Below are 22,050 nucleotides of genomic sequence, written 5' to 3' on the forward strand. Positions count from 1 at the left end.
ATGAAAAGCTGCTCAGTATCACTCATCACTAGGGAAATGCAAATTGAAACCACAATGAGGTATCACCTCACACCTGTTAGAATGGCTATCATCAAGAAGACAAGAGATAACAAGTGTTGTCAAGAATGTGGAGAAAAGGGAACCCTTGTACACTGTTGGTGGGAATGTAAATTGGTGCAGTCACTATTGAAAACAGTAATGGAAAGGCCCCTCAAAAAAATTAAAAGCAGAACTACCATATAATCCAACAATTCCACTTCCAGGTATAAATCTGAAGGAAATGAAAACACTACGTCAACGAGATATCTGCACCCCCATGTTCATAGAAGTTTTATTTACAATAGCCAAGACATGGAAATAACTTAAGTGTCCATCTAAGGATGAACAGGTAAAGAAAAAGTATATTGTATAATTGTATAATTATATACAATATAATATTATTCAGTCATTAAAAAAGGAGAAAATCACGTCATTCATGACAACATGTGTGGACCTTGAGGGCATTATGCTGGCGAAATAAGTCAGGTGGAGAAAGAAAATACTGTATGATCTCACTTACACATGGAATCTAAAAAAAACAAACATAACTCATAGAAAAAGAGGTCAGATTTGTGGCTACCAGAGTTGGGGAGCGGGGAGTGGGTGAATTAGATGAGGTGGTCAAACGGTACAAACTTCCAGTTGTAAAATAAATAAGTACTGTGGAGGTACAATATGATGACTATAGTTAACACTGTTATATGGTATATTTTAAAGTTGTTTAGAGAGCCGATCCTAAGAGTTCTCATCATAAGGAAAAAATTTTTTTGTATCTCTATTAGATGATGGATGTTAACTAAACATTGTGTTAATCACTTCACAATATATGTAAGTCAAGTCATTACACTGTACACCTTAAACTTACGCAGTGCTGTATGTCAATTATATCTCAATAAAACTGGGGGATTGGGGGAGATGCTTAATACAATAACCAGAGTTAAAGTAGAGAGCAAAATGGATAAAGAAGATGTGGCACATATATACAATGGAATATTACTCAGCCATAAAAAGAAATGAAATGGAGGTATTTGTAGTGAGGTGGATGGAGTTAGAGTCTGTCATACAGAGTGAAGTAAGTCAGAAAGAGAATAACAAATACAGTATGCTAACATATATATATGGAATCTAAGGAGAAAAAAAAAAGGTCATGAAGAACCTAGTGGCAAGACGGGAATAAAGACACAGACCTACTAGAGAATGGACTTGAGGATATGGGGAGGGGGAGGGGTAAGATGTGACAGGGTGAGAAAGTGGCATAGACATATATACACTACCAAATGTAAAATAGATAGCTAGTGGGAAGCAGCCGCATAGCACAGGGAGATCAGCTCGGTGCTTTGTGACCACCTAGAGGGGTGGGATAGGGAGGGTGGGAGGGAGGGAGATGCAAGAGGGAAGAGATATGGGAACATATGTATATGTATAACTGATTCACTTTGTTATAAAGCAGAAACTAACACACCATTGTAAAGCAATTATACTCCAATAAAGATGTTTAAAAAAAAAAAAAAGTAGAGAGCAAAAATATGCCAAATGACTCCACAAATATAAAGGAGGAAAAACAATATATACGTATACACACACACACACACACACACACACACACACACAAAGGAGAGGCCCAAGATATGGGAGCGCTCAGTGTCAAGAAGTGAAGGGTACTATGAGCCTTAATGTTAAGGTACCAAGGACTAGATTCCAATAAAATCAGTGTTTATTAATTTATTCATCATATGTAATATCCAAACTTTTTCTGCAAAAAAATTGAACTAGAATAAGCATATATATTTTGTCTATCTTACTAATGCAACCAAAGATATTTATGAATTAAATTACTTATGCTTGCTCACAGCATGCAGCATTTGCCATATCATGTAATATTAGCTGATAACTCATCGGGAATAAAGAAAGAGACACTAACTACTGAAACAATTTTTTAAAAGCATACAATCAAGAAATTTATTCAAGAAATTCTGGAACCTATTATTACCACTTAATTCTTGTGAGTATAACTGTCCTTCAGGTACTTCATCATATAATGTCTGGTAAAGGTTAGAAAGCTTTCCATCTTTGCTGTCAAAGAAATAGCCACATTAGAAAGCAGGAAAACAAAAATAAAAACAGAAAACCCACAAAACATTTATGTCACTTTGCCATATATAATATTTTGTCATTAAAATTTAGCCTGAGATTCTCCAGTTCCTTATACTTCATAAGAACCTTTCTTAAAGAACTGTCCAAGTGATAATCAAGTACATACTCTTCACCCTAGAATTCCCACCTTGTTTCTTTTAGGCATCTCTCTATGGAGCAGATTTACCTTAGGCAGTAAGTAGTGCCCATGACCCACTATCCTTTGGCTGTGGTCCAATTTTTCCTACTCCTAATTCAACTTACAGCAAATTTTACAGAAAGTTACTATAATAAGATAAACAAGAATATCTTTAAATAGCCAAAGAATCTCAGATCCCATAACCTGTTAATAAAAACATCTTAAAAAGATGATTCATCTGATTCCATAACATGAAAATAACTGAAACCATAGAATGTTAATGTTGGAAGAAATTTTAAGAGTCCACCTAGTATAAGATTCTTGTACAGATGTGGAAACTGAGGCCCAGAAGTATAAAGTAAATTGTACAAGAGCCTAAGCCAGCATGTGAAGTCAATTAGGACTCAACTCTAAGTCTTTCAATTCCACATGCAATGCTCTTAGCTCCACACCATCCTTCCTAAAAGCAGAGTCTCTTAGTTAGCACAAACTACGTGGCATACTTTCTGTAGAAGGGATAGATGAATCTTGAAGAAAAATCTCAAATCTGAATCCAACATTTAAAGAAGAGAATACAATGGTTTAAACACCGAATAACTGAGGAAGATGTACCAAGGGGTGATAAAGTCTTGTGAACGCTGTACTGACTTGACAACTCGCATAAAGAGCTTTCTTTTCTAGTCATCTTGTCCTTCACAGACGAAGAAGCAATCTAGAACCAAATGCAAGAATGTTCGTGCCTCAGATCACATTGGTAAACCAGCATTCTTGGACAATAAACCCCTTAAAAGATAATTAATCATACCAAGGCTCCGCACTTAGCTATGCTTCTAAGGTAAAATTGCTTTTTATAATTAAATTACAGTTTAAATCTACTAAAATTTTAAATAAACAACACCATAGTCTTTTGCAAAGCTACATTTTTCTTAAGTATGCAACTTATCATCTAATTAATATTCTGTCAATTTATAGTAATGTACCTTACAAAGGATGGCAAACCTATGGTATAGTGAAGACAAGACTATCAAACTCTAGGCCACATATACAGCTTTTGACTATATGAGTAAAATAATGTGGATAATCAACACAGTTATTTAAATAATACAGGTAATTTTGCCTTAAATTATTTTTATGGTTAAGAAAATTATCACAAACATTGATGAAAATTAACACTGCACATATAAACATGATTCAAAAGTGGCAAGCAGCTAGGTAGACAGAGAAGTGTCACTTTAGAAAATGAGAACTGAATTATAGGTGTCTTCAATTTTACATGGCTCTATGGAATCTAGAGCCTTGACTTTTAAAGACCATGCAGGACGTAAAGAGGATTCTCAAGCCATACAAGATTGACAGGAATTGGTACTGAGATCCCACACAGAGCCAAAAATCTTCAAAAGGCAATGTTCTCAGCAAGAGTAGGCTAGAAAAAATTGTATCCCCCAACAGAAGGAGTACATAGAGTAATATCTGTCTTCGTCTCAGCTCCAGGTTGGAAAAAAAGAGAGAGAAAAGAGAGTACTCCTCTTGATTATTTATAGCCTTAGCTCTACCCACACATGAGTTTAATTCAAATCTATACTAAATGTATGGGCCCAAAAATTGAAACCAAAAATTCATTTAAAGTGATCCCATATTTATAACACCTCTGAAGTGCATGGCAGAAGCAAATTCAAATTCTCTTGGAAGAGGACTCTCTAAACCCAGACTCATCATAAGATTACTACAGATTTAGATCAATAATACATGAAAGAATGAATAAAAAGTATAAGGCACCCAAGGACATCAGTTAATATGAGTTAATGAGTGAGAATCAGACAAAACAACAAGCAGAAGATTTAGATTCCCCTAAGGACTTCATATATTAGATTTATCAGGTATCAATCATGAAATAACAATGGGACATGAGCAAATAACATGACATAAGGCAGATTTTAAGATCTAAATAAAACTTCAAGAAGTAAAATATATAAACACTGAAATAAAATTTCAATAGATAGGTTAAACTGCAGATTATATTCAGCTGGAGAAAGAAAAAGTAAACTAGAAAGTAGATGGGAGAAATTACCCAGAACAAAATAGAGAGAAAAAGATGAAAAATACGAAGCAATGTTAAAGAACATCGAAAACAGAATGATAAGGTCTAACATACATCTAACAGAAGATCCAGAAGGACAGAATGAAGAGATTGAGAGAGGGGAAATACTCTAAAAGATAATGGATTAGAATTCCATGACATAGAAAGACATGTATTCTCAGATTCAGGAAGCACACAAATATCAAAACAAAGGAATATATACTTAAGTATATATATAGTGAATGTAGTAGGTTGCATCACTCCACCAAAAGAGACGTCCATATCCTAATCCCTGGAACCTATGAACGTGACCTTATTTGGAGAAATGGTCTTTGCAGATGTAATCAAGTTAAAGATCTCAAGATGAGATATGCAATGATGTGCTTATAAGAGAAAAGTAGAGGGAATCTTGAAGTATAGATACAGGGGAGAAGGCCATATGAAGAGCAAGATGGAGGCCAAGATTGAAGTTACCCTGCCAAAAGCCAAGGATTGCCTAGAGTCATTGTTACAACAGCAGAAATTTAACAGAGAGCATAATAATAAAAATACTGGTCTAATGGAGAAAGAAGGGGAAAAATTCATATTCTTCTGAAAGGGTTCCATGTTCTATTTTTTTAAAATGAGGAGGAGGGCTTCCCTGGTTGCACAGTGGTTAAGAATCCGCCTGCCAATGCAGGGGACACAGGTTCGAGCTCTGGTCCGGGAAGATCCCACATGCCGTGGAGCAACTAAGCCCGTGCGCCACAACTACTGAGCCTGCACTCTGGAGCCCATGAGGCACAACTACTGAGCCCACGTGCCACAACTACTGAAGCCTGCGCGCCTAGAGCCCGTGCTCCACAACAAGAGAAGCCATCGATCGCAATGAGAAGCCTGAACACCACAACAAAGAGTAGCCCCCGCTCACTGCAACTAGAGAAAGCCTGTGCACAGCACAGCAATGAAGATCCAAACGCAGCCAAAAATAAATAAATAAATGTATAACAAAAAATAAATAAATAAAAGGAGGAGAAGGAAGAGGGGACGGCACAGGAAGAGTAGGGGAAAGGGGAAGAAGAAGAATAAATATTTAAGATTGTGACATTTCAATACTTGGACGAAAATGGAATGGAATGTTTGAGGGCTAAAGACAACACTTGAAAGCAAAAATATTCCCAGATCTTTATTTACCTCAGTTCTTTTAGTATGCAATTGTACTTGTAAACTCTTCTTTCTCCTGCCTTTTTTTTTCTCTTGAAAAATCAGAGGATTTTTCTTCTCCAAATAGGAACATTGATGTTTCATACCTAAATTGTACAGAAAATTGGAATAATTCCTGAATTGGTTTTTTCTTGATTCTTCTTCTTTTCGTCTTTTATTTATGGAAATTTTCAAACATAGACAAAAGTAGACAGAATAATGTGATGATCTCCCCATGTTTCTGTAATGACCCATCACCCAGCTTCAATAATGGACAATCTTATTTCATCTATATTCTTATCCCTGCTCTCATTCCTTATTACTTTAAGGCAAGTTCCAGTATCATATTATTTCATGTGTAAGGATTTTAACATGCATTTCTACAAGGTGTTTTTCTTTTAAAAATCATATTTAAAATGCAGTTATAACACCAAAAAAACAGTAATTTCTTAATATCATCAAACACACAACCTATGTTCAAATTTCCAATTCTCTCATAAATGTCAAAATTTTTTAACACTTTACATCAGGATTCAATAAGGTCCCCACATTACAGTTGGTTGATATGTCTTTTAGATCTCTTTTCACCTATAGGTTCTTCCTCCATGTTTTTTTATTATTATTATCATTATCATCATCACCACTATCATCATTATTGCCAGTTGTCCTATAGATTTTTCACAGTCTAGATTTTGCTGATTGTGTCACCAAGGTTGTAGGAGTCTAAAGACTTGATCAGATTAACATTCTACTTTTGGGGTGTGGGGGAGGGGTGGTTCAAAACCAGGTAGGTGGTGGCGTTTTCCCATGAGGAGGCATATAATGTGCAAGTGGCTCTCTATTTGCGATATTAGCAGCTACTAATACATAATAACTAGATCCAGTAAATCATAAGGATCTGCAAAATGGTTGTATTCTAAATCTATCATTCCTTCTTCACTCAGAATATTTCCATAAAGAGAAAATTCCTCTCGTGTACCATTTGCTTACCCTTTGATATAGTTCATATAGAAAAGCAGGATAATTGCCTTATTCTTTCCCTTATTCTTTCCCTTTTCATAACAATGACTTGGCTCACTTGTAACCTTCAACAGTGACAAAATAGTTTTTATATCATTTTGAACACATTGATTTAAATATATTAAATTCATTTTTATTCCCTGCAATGATTATCCTTATTGATGCTCTAATTTTCTCATGTGGCGTAGGAAGGGGTGGAAGCCTCTTCAAGTGGGCTCTTGATGCATCTCTGGTAGCAGTCTGAAGACAAGATGCTCCAGGCTCATCTGTACACTTCCTTTCCCAGACCTTCAATCAGCCATTTCTCCAAGGAAATGGTTCCTTTTAATAAGAAATGGTACTTTAAGACTAAAGTCTGGCCTAGACTCTGAACTGTTTTTTAACAATTATCCTGCTTTCTTATTTCTCGGTTTTCTCTTTTTATGCTTCTTTTCCCTCCTCTTCTTATTGGACTGTCAAGAACTTTTCTAACACAAACATTCCATAAACTATACAACAATGAGATCAGTACAATAAGCCTGAAATAAATTTGAAAAAGAAGATCTCTTGGAGATTTCATACTTTGTTTCAAGTAATCTAGTGTAGACCTAAATTTCAAGGACAACCCTAAAATTATTTTGTGCTCTGAGATCCTGTAGACTAGGAATGATTCTGAGATAAACTAGATCCCAAACTTGTCTGCACACTGGAATCACCTGAGAGCTTCAAAAAATGCTGATGCCTGTGTCCCATCCTCCCAAATTGTGATTTAATTATTTTGGGGACTGAGCTGATATTTGGAATTTTTTAAAGATAGCCAGGTGATTCTAACACACAAATTGAGGATCACTATGGCAATACCCCATAGACTTGATTCTACCCAGAACTCACTGGGCTGTAACTTAGTACTTTAGAAGTAACACCTTATTCTTCCTTGTATGTAAAACTAAAAGCTCTTTAGCAGAAATGGTTCCTTCCTCTTAGAATAACCTGCTATGCAAGGGCTGCTTAGGTGATACATTAAAAAAAAAAAAAAAAAAAAAAAGACTAGATTGAGTCTATAACATCTCTAGATAAACTTAACCCTAAGCAAAATTGTGAAATAAGGGAATTTTTTATCATGCACCTCACTCCCCTTTTTTAGTAGGTACCTTGCCCTTTTGACATTATATCCCTTTAAATCCAACCCCCAAATTCCTACCCTGAGAGCCCTATTACCTTGCTCTCATCCTCTCTGAAGCTGCCCTACAGTCAGTCCCCTCTACAGTCCTCCCCTCACAAAGGCAATGACTTTATTTTTATTATGTCACAGAGCATAAAATACATTTTCTATTGAGATGCGGTACACATATACAAAGAGACAGAGAGAGAGAGGCAGAGAGAACTGAAACTATTTCATAAAATAATACTTATCCTTATTATATGAAAAGCACTATAATGTCTTCAATTCTATTCTAATTTCTTTTTTTAAAACAAAATACTAGTAGCTAGTTCAGTTGTGGGGTAGTTTAGTTATGTTTAGCTGTCCTGAAATTTTATGTTCAGATGCAGTTTTTACATACTCTTTTTTCCCCTTCATTTACTGAATGATGGCTAGAGAAGAGAAATAATCTTTTATCTTTCCTCAGTGATATTAACTTCATTACATTCACTTTAAAAAATAAATCACATACCTACTACTCTACACATCTTATTTCTAAAATTTTGTTATATATATATTACTTAAGACTGATTAGCATTTGCCCCTGTCGACTGCATACACATCCAGTGTTTTTGTTTTCTTTTCAAATCTTTCAGACTGGGAAAAAATGTACTATTTGTGAGCAGATGATTTAATTTCAATGAATGCCTTTTTATTTCTCTCAAAAAAAAAAAAAAACAACCAGTAGCTACCTCTTAAGTTGATTTCATGACACATGAATGAATCACAACCTACAGTGTACCGCTACTTTATATCCCCTAACCCCCTCCATATATCCTCACTGAAATTGATCTTCATATTTCTAGAATAATTTTGACTTCTACCTCATTACATCATTTTTTAATCTTTTATCATTTTTAAAAGTATAATAGTGTTCTTTTAATTATGAGATGCCTCAAATATTTTATGGAATAGGGATGATTTGATATAAATAACGAATAACTAAAAACATTTGTTTTGTATTCTATTCCTTTGGTGCATTGTGTCTCCCCAGGTGTTAACTATTTTAAAGAAACATTCCTACTACCTCCCATTTCTTCCTAGGTAACAAGCTTTATTGTGGTGGCCTAGAAATAATTGCCTTGCCTTTTGTCATATAACTCAAAGGAATAGTGGGAACCCCCACATGACTCTCAGCAGATTTGTCAGCAGAAACCTTGCAGGCCAGGAGGGAGTGGGGTGATACATTCAAAGTGCTGAAAGGAAAAAAACCAAGAACCAAGAATACTCTACCCCGCAAAGTTGTGTTCAGAATTGAAGGAGAGATAAAGAGTTTTCTAGACAAACAAAAGCTGAAGGAGTTCATCACCACTAGACTGACCTTATAAGAAATGTTAAAGGGAATTCTTCAAGCTAATATGAAAGTATGCTAATTAGTAAGATGAAAACATATTAAAATATACACCTCACTGGTAAAGGTAAATATATAGTTAAATTCAGAATACTCTAATATTGTAATGGTGGTAGGTAAATCACACAGAACTCTAGTATAAAGGTTAAAAGACAAAAGTATTAATAACTATAACAACAACAATTTGTTAATGGATATACAATATAAAAAGATGTAAACTGTGACATCAAAAACAAAATGGGGTGGGGGGTGTTGAGAGATACCTCAAATAAGTAAAATTAGAAATGAAAGAGGAGACATTACAACTGATAACAGACAAATACTAACGATCATAAGAAACTACTATGAACAACTATATACCAACAAATTAGATAACCTAGAAGAAATGGATAAATTCCTAAAAACATATAGCCTACCAAGACTGAATCATGAAGAAGTACAAAATCTGAACAGACCAATTATTAGTAAGGAGACTGAATCAGTAATCAAAAAACCTTTCAACAAAGTGCAGAATCAGATAGCTTCACTGGCACATTCTACTAAAGATTTAAAGAAGAATTAATGCCAATCCTTCTCAAACTCTTTCCAAAAACTGAAGAAAAGGGGACACTTCCAAACTCATTCTTACAAGGACAGCATTACCCATAACAAAGCCAGACAAGGACACTACAAGAAGAGAATATCAGGCTAATATTCCTGGTGAACACAGATGCAAAAACTCTCAATGAAATATTAGCAAACCAAATTCAGCTGTACATTAAAAGGATCATATACCACGATCAAGTGGGATTTATTCCCAGGATGCAAGGATGGCTGAACACAGGCAAATCAATAAATGTGATACACAACTATGTAGGGAAAAACCCAGTCTTCCTCCTGTTTCTCCTTTACTCTCACACAACCACACTCACATCTGACACCAGCAACTCTCTGCAACACCAGCTGGGTATCCTACAATTTAACTCAATTCTGACACTATCTACCTGGAGATACTTTCAGATTCCACAGGGTAAAGGCTCAGTTCCGCAAGACTGCCCTACCCCACCTCAGATGTCAACTGCAAGCCCAGTTTGTCACCTGTGCTTCTGACCAATTGGCTATAAATCAGAGGTTCCCACAAGCCCCTACTTGGGTTTGATTATTTTGCTAGAGTGACTCCAGAACTCAGAATAGTTACTTATGCTTACCAGTTTATTAAAGGATGTGAAAAATGATACAGATGAACAGCCAGATGAAGAGATATATAAGGTGAGGTCTCGGAGGATCCTAGGTGCAGGAAATTATGTCCCCATGGAGTTAGGGTGCATTACCCTTCTGGTATGTGGATGTGTTCACCAACCTGAAAGATCTCTGAACCCCACAATATTGGGATTTTTTATAGAGGCTTCCTTATGTAGGCATGATCAATTATTAACTCCATTTCCAGCCCCTCTGCCCTCTCTGGAGAGCTTCTAGGTTGTTTGAACATGTCCATATACTGGGAGGGTGATGCACCCCAACTCCATAAGGACAGAAGCTCCTGCACCTGAGACCCTCACAGACCTCTCTCAATGTATCTCTTCATCTAGCTGTTCATCTATATCTTCTATCATGTTTTTTAATAAACTGGTAACTGTAAGTAAGTGTTTTCCTGAGCTCTGTGAGCCATTCTAGAAATTAATTGAACCTCAGTAGGGGTCATAGGAACCTCTGATTTGTAGCCAAGTCAGACAGAAGTAACCTGAGGACTGACCACTTGAGATTGGAAGATGAAGTGGGGGGGACAGTCTCATGGGTATGAACCCTTAACCTGTAGGATCTGGCACTATCTCCAGGTAGATAGTGTCAGAACTGAGTTAAATTGTAGCTGGTGTCACAGAATTGCTTGGTGTGGGGAAAACCCACACATCTGGTGTCAGAAGTATGAGAGTGGTAGTAGTGTGAGAGTAAAGGAGATAAACAGGAGGAGAACTTAGGTTTTACTTAACACAATAATTAAATGAATTAAATAATTAAATAAGTAAATAATTAAATTTCAATTAATAAAGTGAAGAATAACAATTATATGATCATCTCAATGGACGCAGAAAAGGAATTTGACAAAATTCAGCATTTACTCATGATAAAAACTCTCAACAAAGTGGGTATAGAAGGAATGTACCTCAACATAATAAAGGCCATATATGACAAGCCCAGAGCTAACATCGTACTAATGAAAAGTTGAAAGCTTTTGCTCTAAGATCAGAAACAAGACAAGAGTGCCCACTCTCACTACTTTTATTCAGCATATTACTGGAAGTCCTAGCCAGAGCAATTAGGCAAGAAAAAAAAAAGACATTCAAATCAGAAAAGAAAGTTAAATTGTCTGTTTCCAGATGGCATGATCTTATATACAGAAAACCTTAAAGACTCCACCAAAAAAACTGTTATAACTAATAAACAAATTCAGTAGTTGCAGAATACAAAATCAATATACAAAAATCAGTTGCATTTTTATTCACTAACAATGAACTATCAGAAGGAGAAATTAAGAAAACAGCCCCATTTACAATATCATCAAAAGGAATAAAATACTCAGGAATAAATTTAGCCAAGGAGGTGAAAGATATGTACACTGAAAACTATAAAACATTGATGAAAGATATTGAAGAAGACACAAATAAATGGCAAGATATTCTGTGTTCACGGTTTGGAAGTATTAATATTCTTAAAATGTCCATACTACCTAAAGTGAACTCTGGATTCGATGCAATCCCCATCCAAATTCCAATGGCATTTTTCACAAAAATAAAACAAACAATCCTAAAATTTGTATGGAACCACAAAAGACCTCAAAGAGCTGAAACAATCTTCATAAAGAAACCAAAGAACTCCTAGAAGAAAACAAATGTCTTTGACATCAGTCTTAGCAATGATTTTTTTAATTGACACCAAAAGCAAAGGCAAAAGAAACAAAAATAAACAAGTGGGACTATATCAAACCAAAAAGTTTCTCCTCAGCAAAGAAAACTATCAGCAAAATGAAAAGCTAACCTAGGGAATAAGACAAAATATTTGCAAACCTTATGTCTGATGAGTTAATGTTCAAAATACACAAGCAACTCATACAACCCAACAGCAAATAAAGAAATAACCCAATTAAAAATGGGTAAAGGACCTGAATAGACATTTCTCCAAAGGAGACATACCAATGGCCAACAAGTACATGAAAAGGTGCTCAACATCACTCATGATCAGGGAAATGCAAATCAAAATCACTGTGAGATACCATCTCACACCTGTTAGAACTGCTATCATCAGGAAGACAGGAGAGAGGGAGCTTCCAGATGGCTGAAGAGTAAGACGTGGAGATCACCTTCCTCCCCACAAATACATCAGAAATACATCTACATGTGGAACAACTCCTACAGAACACCTACTGAACGCTCCCAAAAGGCAAGAAACTCCCCACATACCTGCGTAGGGCAAAAGAAAAAAGAAAAAACAGAGGCAAAAGAATAGGGACGGGACCTGCACCAGTGGGAGGGAGCTGTGAAGGAGGAAAGGTTTCCACACACTAGGAGGGCCCTTTGCGGGCGGAGACTGCGGGTGGCGGAGCGGGGAAGGTTCGGAGCCATGGAGGAGAGTGCAGCAACAGGGGTGCGGAGGGCAAAGCGGAGAGATTCCTGCACAGAGGACTGGTGCTGACCAGCACTCACCAGCCCGAGAGGCTTGTCTGCTCACCCGCCGGGGTGGGCGGGGGCTGGGAGCTGAGGCTCGGGCTTCGGAGGTCAGACCCCAGGGAGAGAACTGGGGTTGGCTGTGTGAACACAGCCTGAAGGGGACTAGTGCACCACAGCTAGCCAGGAGGGAGTCCGGGAAAAAGTCTGGAGCTGCTGAAGAGGCAAGAGACTTTTTCTTGCCTCTTTGACTCCTGGTGCACGAAGAGAGGGGATTAAGAGCACTGCTTAAAGGAGCTCCAGAGACGGGCACGAGCCGCGGCTATCAGCGCAGACCCCAGAGACAGGCATGAGACGCTAAGACTGCCGCTGCAGCCACCAAGAAGCCTGTGTGCAAGCACAGGTCACTGTCCACACCTCCCCTCCCAGGAGCCTGTGCAGCTCGCCACTGCCAGGGTCCCGTGATCCAGGGACAACTTCCCCGGGAGAACACATGGCGCACCTCAGGCTGTTGCAACGTCACGCCGGCCTCTGCCACCACAGGATTGCCCCGCATTCCATACCCCGCCCTCCCCCTGGCCTGAGTGAGCCAGAGCCCCCGAATCAGCTGCTCCTTTAACCCCGTCCTGTCTGGGCAAAGAACAGACGCCCTCAGGCGACGTACATGCAGAGGCAGGGCCATATCCAAAGCTTAAACCCAGGAGCTGTGCGAACAAAGAAGAGAAAGGGAAATTTCTCCCAGCAGCCTCAGGAGCAGCGGATTAAATCTCCACAATCAACTTGATGTACCCTGCATCTGTGAAATACCTGAATAGACAACGAATCATCCCAAATTGAGGAGGTGGACTTTGGGAGCAACGATATATGTATTTTTTTCCCTTTTTCTCTTTTTGTGAGTGTGTATGTGTATGCTTCTGTGTGTGATTTTGTGTATAGATTTGCTTTTACCATTTGTCCTAGGGTTCTGTCTGTCTGGTTTTTTTTTGTTTCTGTTTTTTTTTTTTAGTATAGTTTTTAGCACTTGTTGTCATTGGTGGATTTGTTTTTTGGTTTGGTTGCTCTCTTCTTTCTTTTTTTTTTATTACTTAAAAAAAATTTTTTTTAATAATTATTTTTTATTTTTATTTTAATAACTTTTTAATTTTTTTTATTTTACTTTATTTTCTTCTTTCTTTCTTTTTTTTTCTCCCTTCTATTCTGAGCCATGTGGATGACAGGCTCTTGGTGCTCCAGCCAGGCATCAGGGCTGTGCCTCTGAGGTGGGAGAGCCAAGTTCAGGACATTGGTCCACAAGAGACCTCCCAGCTCCACATATTTTCAAACAGCGAAAACCTCCCAGAGATCTCCATCTCAACGCCAAGACCCAGCTCCACTCAATGATGAGCAAGCTACAGGGCTGGACACCGTATGCCAAACAACTGGCAAGACAGGAACACAACCCCACCCATTAGCAGAGAGGCTGCCTAAAATCATAATAAGGCCACAGACACTGCAAAACACACCACCAGACATGGATCTGCCCACCAGAAAGACAAGATCCAGCCTCATCCACCAGAACACAGGCACTAGTCCCCTCCACCAGCAAACCTACAAAACCCACTGAACCAACCTTAGCCACTGGGGGCAGACACCAAAAACACCAGGAACTACAAACCTGCAGCCTGTGAAAAGGAGACCCCAAACACAGTAAGTTAAGCAAAATGAGAAGACAGAGAAACACACAGCAGATGAAGGAGCAAGGTAAAAACTCACCAGACATAACAAATGAAGAGGAAATAGGCAGTCTACCTGAAAATGAATTCAGAATAATGATACTAAAGATGATCCAAAATCTTGGAAATAGAATGGAGAAAATAAAAGAAACGTTTAACAAGAACCTAGAAGAACTTAAGAGCAAATAAACACTGATGAACAACACAATAAATGAAATTAAAAATTCTCTAGAAGGGATGAATAGCAGAATAACTGAGGCAGAAGAACGGATAAGTGACCTGGAAGATAAAATAGTGGAAATAACTACTGCAGAGCAGAATAAAGAAAAAAGAATGAAAAGAATTGAGGACAGCCTCAGAGACCTCTGGGACAACATTAAACACACCAACATTCGAATTATAGGGGTCCCAGAAGACGAAGAGAAAAAGAAAGGGACTGAGAAAATATTTAAAGAGATTATAGTTGAAAACTTCCCTAATATGGGAAAGGAAATAATCAAGTCCAGGAAGCACAGAGAGCCCCATACAGGATAAATCCAAGGAGAAACACGCCAAGACACATATTAATCAAAGTATCAAAAATTAAATACAAAGAAAAAATATTAAAAGCAGCGAGGGAAAAAAACCAAATAACACACAAGGGAATCCCCACAAGGTTAACAGCTGATCTTTCAGCAGAAACTCTGCAAGCCAGAAGGGAGTGGCAGGACATATTTAAAGTGATGAAGGGGAAAAACCTACAACCAAGATTACTCTACCCACCAAGGATCTCACTGAGATTTGATGGAGAAATTAAAACCTTTACAGACAAGCAAAAGCTAAGAGAATTCAACACCACCAAACCAGCTTTACAACAAATGCTAAAGGAACTTCTTTAAGCAGGAAACACAAGAGAAGGAAAAGACCTACAATAACAAACCCAAAACAATTAAGAATATGGTAATAGGAACATACATATCGATAATTACCTTAAATATAAATGGATTAAATGCTCCAACCAAAAGACATAGACTGGCTGAATGGATACAAAAATAAGACCCGTATATATGCTGTATATATACAAGAGACCCACCTCAGACCTAGGGACACATACAGACTGAAAGTGAGGGGATGGAGAAAGATATTCCATGCAAATGGAAATCAAAAGAAAGCTGGAGTAGCAATTCTAACATCAGGCAAAATAGACTTTAAAACAAAGACTACTACAAGAGACAAAGAAGGACACTACATAATGATCAAAGGATCAATCCAAGAAGAAGATATAACAATTGTAAATATTTATGTACGCAACATAGGAGCACCTCAATACATAAGGCAAATGCTAACCGCCATAAAAGGGGAAATCGACAGTAACACAACAATAGTAGAGGACTTTAACACCACAATTTCACCAATGGACAGATCATCCGAAATGAAAATAAATAAGGAAACACAAGCTTTAAATGACACATTAAACAAGATGGACTTAATTGATATTTATAGGACATTCCATCCAAAACAACAGAATACACTTTCTTCTCAAGTGCTCACGGAACATTCTCCAGGATAGATCATAGTTTGGGTCAAAAATCAAACCTTGGTAAATTTAAGAAAATTGAAATTGTATCAAATATCTTTTCCGACCACAAAGCTATGAATCTAGATATCAGTTAAAGGAAAAATCTGTAAAAAAAATACAAACACATGGAGGCTAAACAATACACTACTTAATAATAACCAAGAGATCACTGAAGAAATCAAAGAGGAAATCAAAAAATACCTAGAAACAAATGACTATGAAAACACGACGACCCAAAACCTATGGGAGGCAGCAAAAGCAGTTCTAAGAGGGAAGTTTACAGCAATACAATCCTACCTTAAGAAACAAGAAGCATCTCAAATAAACAACCTCACCTTACACCTAAAGCAATTAGAGAAAGAAGAACCAAAAAACCCCAAAGTTAGCAGAAGGAAAAAAATCATAAAGGTCAGATCAGAAAGAAATGAAGGAAATGATAGCAAAGGTCAATAAAACTAAAAGCTGAGAAGATAAACAAAATTGATAAACCATTAGCCAGACTCATCAAGAAAAAAAGGGAGATGACTTTTAGCAATGAAAAAGGAGAAGTAACAACTGCCACTGCAGAAATACAAAGGATCATGAGAGATTACTACAAGCAACTATATGCCAATAAAATGGACAACCTGTAAGAAATAGAAAAATTCTTAGAAAAGCACAACCTTCCAAGACTGAACCAGGAAGAAATAGAAAATAGAAACAGACCAATCACAAGCACTGAAATTGAAACTGTGATTAAAAATCTTCTAACGGGGGCTTCCCTGGTGGCGCAGTGGTTGAGAGTCTGCCCGCCAATGCAGGGGACACGGGTTCGAGCCCTGGTCTGGGAAGATCCCACATGCCGCGGAGCAATTAGGCCCGTGAGCCACGGTTACTGAGCCTGCGCATCTGGAGCCTGTGCTCCACAACAAGAGAGGCCGTGATAGAGGCCCGCACACCGCGATGAGGAGTGGCCCCCACTTGCTGCAACTAGAGGAAGCCCTCGCACAGAAACAAAGACCCAACACAGCCATAAATAAATAAATAAATAAATAATTAAAAAAAAAAATCTTCTAACAAACAAAAGCCTAGGACCAGATGGCTTCAAAGGCGAATTCTATCAAACATTTAGAGAAGAGCTAACACCCATCCTTCTCAAACTCTTCCAAAATATAACACAGGGAGGAACACTCCCAAACTCATTCTATGAGGCCACCATCACCCTGATACCAAAACCAGACAAAGATGTCACAAAAAAAGAAAAATACAGGCCAATATCACTGATGAACATAGATGCAAAAATCCTCAAGAAAATACTAGCAAACAGAATCCAACAGCACATTAAAAGGATCACACACCATGATCAAGTGGGGTTTATCCCAGGAATGCAAGGATTCTTCAATATACACAAATCAATCAATGCGATACACCATATTAACAAATTGAAGGAGAAAAAACATATGATCATCTCAACAGATGCAGAGAAAGCTTTTGACAAAATTCAACACACATTTATGATAAAAACTTTCCAGAAAGTAGGCATAGAGGGAACTTACTTCAACATAATAAAGGCCATATATGACAAACCCACAGCCAACATCGTCCTCAATGGTGAACAACTGAAACCATTTCCACTAAGATCAGGAACAAGACAAGGTTGCCCACTCTCACCACTATTATTCAACAGTTTTGGAAGTTTTAGCCACAGCAATCAGAGAAGAAAAAGAAATAAAGGGAATCCAAATCAGAAAAGAAGAAGTAAAGCTGTCACTGTTTGCAGATGACATGATACTATACATAGAGAATCCTAAAGATGTTACCAGAAAACTACTAGAGCTAATCAATGAATTTGGTAAAGTAGCAGGATACAAAATTAATGTACAGAAATCTCTTGCATTCCTATACACTAATGATGAAAAACCTGAAAGGGAAATTAAGAAAACATTCCCATTTACCATTGCAAAAAATAAAATAAAATATCTAGGAATAAACCTACCTAAGGAGACAAAAGACCTGTATGCAGAAAATTATAAGACACTGATGAAAGAAATTGAAGATGATACAAACAGATGGAGAGATATACCATGTTCTTGGATTGGAAGAATCAATATTGTGAAAATGACTATACTACCCAAAGCAATCTACAGATTCAATGCAATCCCTATGAAACTACCACTGGCATTTTTCACAGAACTAGAACAAAAAATTTCACAATTTGTATGGAAACACAAAAGACCCTGAAGAGCCAAGGCAACCTTGAGAAAGAAAAACAGAGCTTGAGGAATCAGGCTCCCTGACTTCACACTACAGTACAAAGCTACAGTCATCAAGACAGTATGGTACTGGCACAAAAACAGAAATATAGATCAATGGAACAGGATAGAAAGCCCAGAGATAAACCCACGCACATATGGTCACCTTATCTTTGATAAAGGGGGCAAGAATATACAGTGGAGAAAAGACAGCCTCTTCAATAAGTGGTGCTGGGAAAACTGGACAGCTACATGTGAAAGAATGAAATTAGAACACTCCCTAACACCATACACAAAAATAAACTCAAAATGGATGAAAGACCTAAATGTAAGGCCAGACACTATCAAACTCTCAGGTGAAAACATAGGCAGAGCACTCTATGACATAAATCACAGCAAGCTCCTTTTTGACCCACCTCCTAGAGAAATGGAAATAAAAACAAAAATAAACAAATGGGACCTAATGAAACTTCAAAGCTTTTGCACAGCAAAGGAAACCATAAACAAGACGAAAAGACAACCCTCAGAATGGGAGAAAATATTTGCAAACGAAGCAACTGACAAAGGATTAATCTCCAAAATTTACAAGCAGCTCATGCAGCTCCATAACAAAAAAACAAACAACCCAATCCAAAAATGGGCAGAAGACCCAAATAGACATTTCTCCAAAGAAGATATACAGATTGCCAACAAACACATGAAAGAATGCTCAACATCATTAATCATTAGAAAATGCAAATCAAAACTACAATGAGATATCATCTCACACCGGTCAGAATGGCCATCATCAAAAAATCTACAAACAGTAAATTCTGGAGAGGGTGTGGAGAAAAGGGAACCCTCTTGCACTGTTGGTGGGAATGTAAATTGATACAGCCACTATGGAGAACAGTGTGGAGGTTCCTTAGAAAACCAAAAACAGAACTACCATATGACCCAGCAATCCCACTACTGGGCATATACCCTGAGAAAAACATAATTCAAAAAGAAACATGTACCACAATGTTCATTGCAGCTCTATTTACAATAGCCAGGACATGGAAGCAATCTAAGTGTCCATCAACAGATGAATGGATAAAGAAGATGTGGCACATATATACAATGGAATATTACTCAGCCATAAAAAGAAACGAAACTGAGTTATTTGTAGTGAGGTGGATGGACCTAGAGTTTGTCATACAGAGCGAAGTAAGTCAGAAAGAGAAAAACAAATACCATATATTAACACATATATATGGAATCTAAAAAAAAAAAAAAAATGGTCATGAAGAACCTAGGGGCAAGATGGAAATAAAGACGCAGACCTACTAGAGAATGGACTTGAGGACACGGGGAGGGGGAAGGGTAAGCTGGGACAAAGTGAGAGAGTGGCATGGACATATATACACTACCAAATGTAAAATAGATAGCTAGTGGGAAACAGCCACATAGCACAGGGAGATCAGCTCGGTGCTTTGTGACCACCTAGAGGGATGGGATAGGGAGGGTGGGAGGGAGGGAGATGCAACAGGGAAGAGATATGGGTATATATGTATATGTATAACTGATTCACTTTGTTATAAAGCAGAAACTAACACACCATTGTAAAGCAATTATACTCCAATAAAGATGTTAAAAAAAAAAAAAAGAAGACAGGAGATAACAAGTGTTGGCAAGAATGTGGAGAAACGAGAACGCTTATACACTGTTGGTGGGAATATAAGTTGGTACAGTCACCATGGAAAACAGTATGGAGAGGTTCCTCAAAACAATTAAAAACAGAACTACCATATGATCCAGGAATCCACTTCTGGGTATATATCCAAGGAAATGAAAACAGGATCTCAAAGAGGTATCTGCACTCCCATGTTCATTGCAGCATTATTCAAAATAGCCAAGATATGGAAACTATATAAGTGTCTGTCAACAGATGAATAGTTAAAGAAGATGTGGTAAATATATACAATGGAATACAATATATTTAGCCATGAGAAAGAAGGGAACAACATGGATGGACCTTGATGGCATTATGCAAAGTGAAATAAGTCAAACAGAGAAAGACAAATACTATAGGATATCACTTACACATGATTTTTTTAAAAAAGCCAAGCCACAAGGTGACTATAGTTAATAATCCTGTACTGTATAACTGAAATTTGCTGAGAGTAGAACTTGTGTTCTCACCAAATGAATAATAATGATGATGATGATGATGTAAATATGTGGGGTGATGAATATGTTACTTAACTTGATGGTGGTAATCATTTCTCAATGAATACATACATCAAATCACCACATTGTACATTTTAATAAATTACAATATTATTCATCAAAAAAAAAAAAAGGACAGACATATGGATAATGACTTTCTTATAACTGGAAACCTATGATAACTTACAGGCTTCCACATGGCTGTGAGAGAAGTGAGAAAAATATGAGAATGGTTATCTAGGAATTAAAACCATGCCCCTAAAAGAATGGCCACCAATATGCATGATCCACCATACTTAGTACATTATGAGAACACATGAGTTACATTTTTGGTTCTCTTAAACTGGCAAAAGCATAATTCAATTAAGTAACCTCACAGTTTAACTTACTTTTTAGTGTGTTCTGGGCTCAAACCCGTAACTTCAGGTGAAATTCTCTTCTCTGTTGTTTTAGAAAACTTGATGTATTTCTTGCTGTCAATATTTCTTGATGGCAAATCAGTTGCAAAAGAATTATAGTCATCATCTGATAAATCAGTATTTTCTTCTCCCTGGGGAGCAATCAAAAGCCACAGTCAGCCATGTTCTCTTTGCACACATAAATTAAATATGACATACTGGGTCAAATCATTCATTTTAGATCAATATTCTCTCTAAAATGGTGCTATCGAAAAGAATTTTGTTGAAAAGAGTTAGTTAATGCATTAGTCTGGATTAGGTATATATTCTAAATGACTCCAACTTTCCTTAGTGCATTATGCAGCTACAAATGCACAGCATTCATGAATATATCTAACACTTATTAAATCTAGTTCTCAAGGCATCATTAAACTTAACTTCATTAATTAAAAATTTCTGCTTTGTGAAAGACACTGTCAAGCAGATGAGAGGACAACTCATAGACTGGGAGAAAATATTTGCAAAAGACATATCTGATAAGGGACTGTATGCAATGTATCTTTATTTTGTATATTCAAAACTATACAAGGAACTCTTAAAACTCAACAATAAGAAAAAGAACAACCCAATTAAAAAATGGGCAAAAGATCTTAACAGACACCTCACCAAAGAAGATATACGAATGGCAAACAAGCACATGAAAAGATGTTCAACATCATGTCATTAGGGAATTACAAATTAAAATATCAAGATACCACCACACGTCTATTAGAATAGCCAAATCCAAAACACAGACAACACCAAATGCTGGCAAGAATGTGAAGCAAGAGGAACTCTCATTCATTGCTGGTGGGAATGCAAAATGGTATAGCTGTTTTGTAAGACAATTTCACAGCCTCTTACAAAACTAAACATACTCTTAGCATACAATCCAGCAATTGCACTTCTCCATGTTTACCCAAAGGAGTTGAAAAAGTATATCCACACAAAAACCTGAACACGGACGTTTATAGCTTTATTCATGATTGCCAAAACTTGTAAAAAACCAAGATGTTCTTCAGTAGATCAGGGGATAAACTGTGATACATTCAGACCGTGGAAGACTATTCAGTGCTAAAAAGAAATGAGCTATCAAGCCATGAAAAGACATGGAGGAAACTTAAATGTATACTGCTAAGTGAAAGCAGACATTCTGTGAAAGC

General features: G+C 37.2%; 1 protein-coding gene across 1 annotated transcript in view; it reads right to left on the reverse strand.

Moving 5' to 3' along the window:
- EFCAB13 (EF-hand calcium binding domain 13) overlaps window positions 1–22,050 on the reverse strand; it is a 101,072-nt gene that overhangs the window by 75,891 nt on the left and 3,131 nt on the right. The window contains 5 exon segments of the mRNA XM_059908443.1: window positions 2,030–2,112; window positions 2,902–3,002; window positions 5,523–5,625; window positions 5,627–5,677; window positions 20,840–21,000. Of these exon segments, the coding sequence (XP_059764426.1) occupies window positions 2,030–2,112; window positions 2,902–3,002; window positions 5,523–5,625; window positions 5,627–5,677; window positions 20,840–21,000 (499 nt within the window).

Source organism: Balaenoptera ricei, chromosome 20 (assembly GCF_028023285.1).
Source record: "Balaenoptera ricei isolate mBalRic1 chromosome 20, mBalRic1.hap2, whole genome shotgun sequence".
NCBI lineage: Eukaryota > Metazoa > Chordata > Mammalia > Artiodactyla > Balaenopteridae > Balaenoptera > Balaenoptera ricei.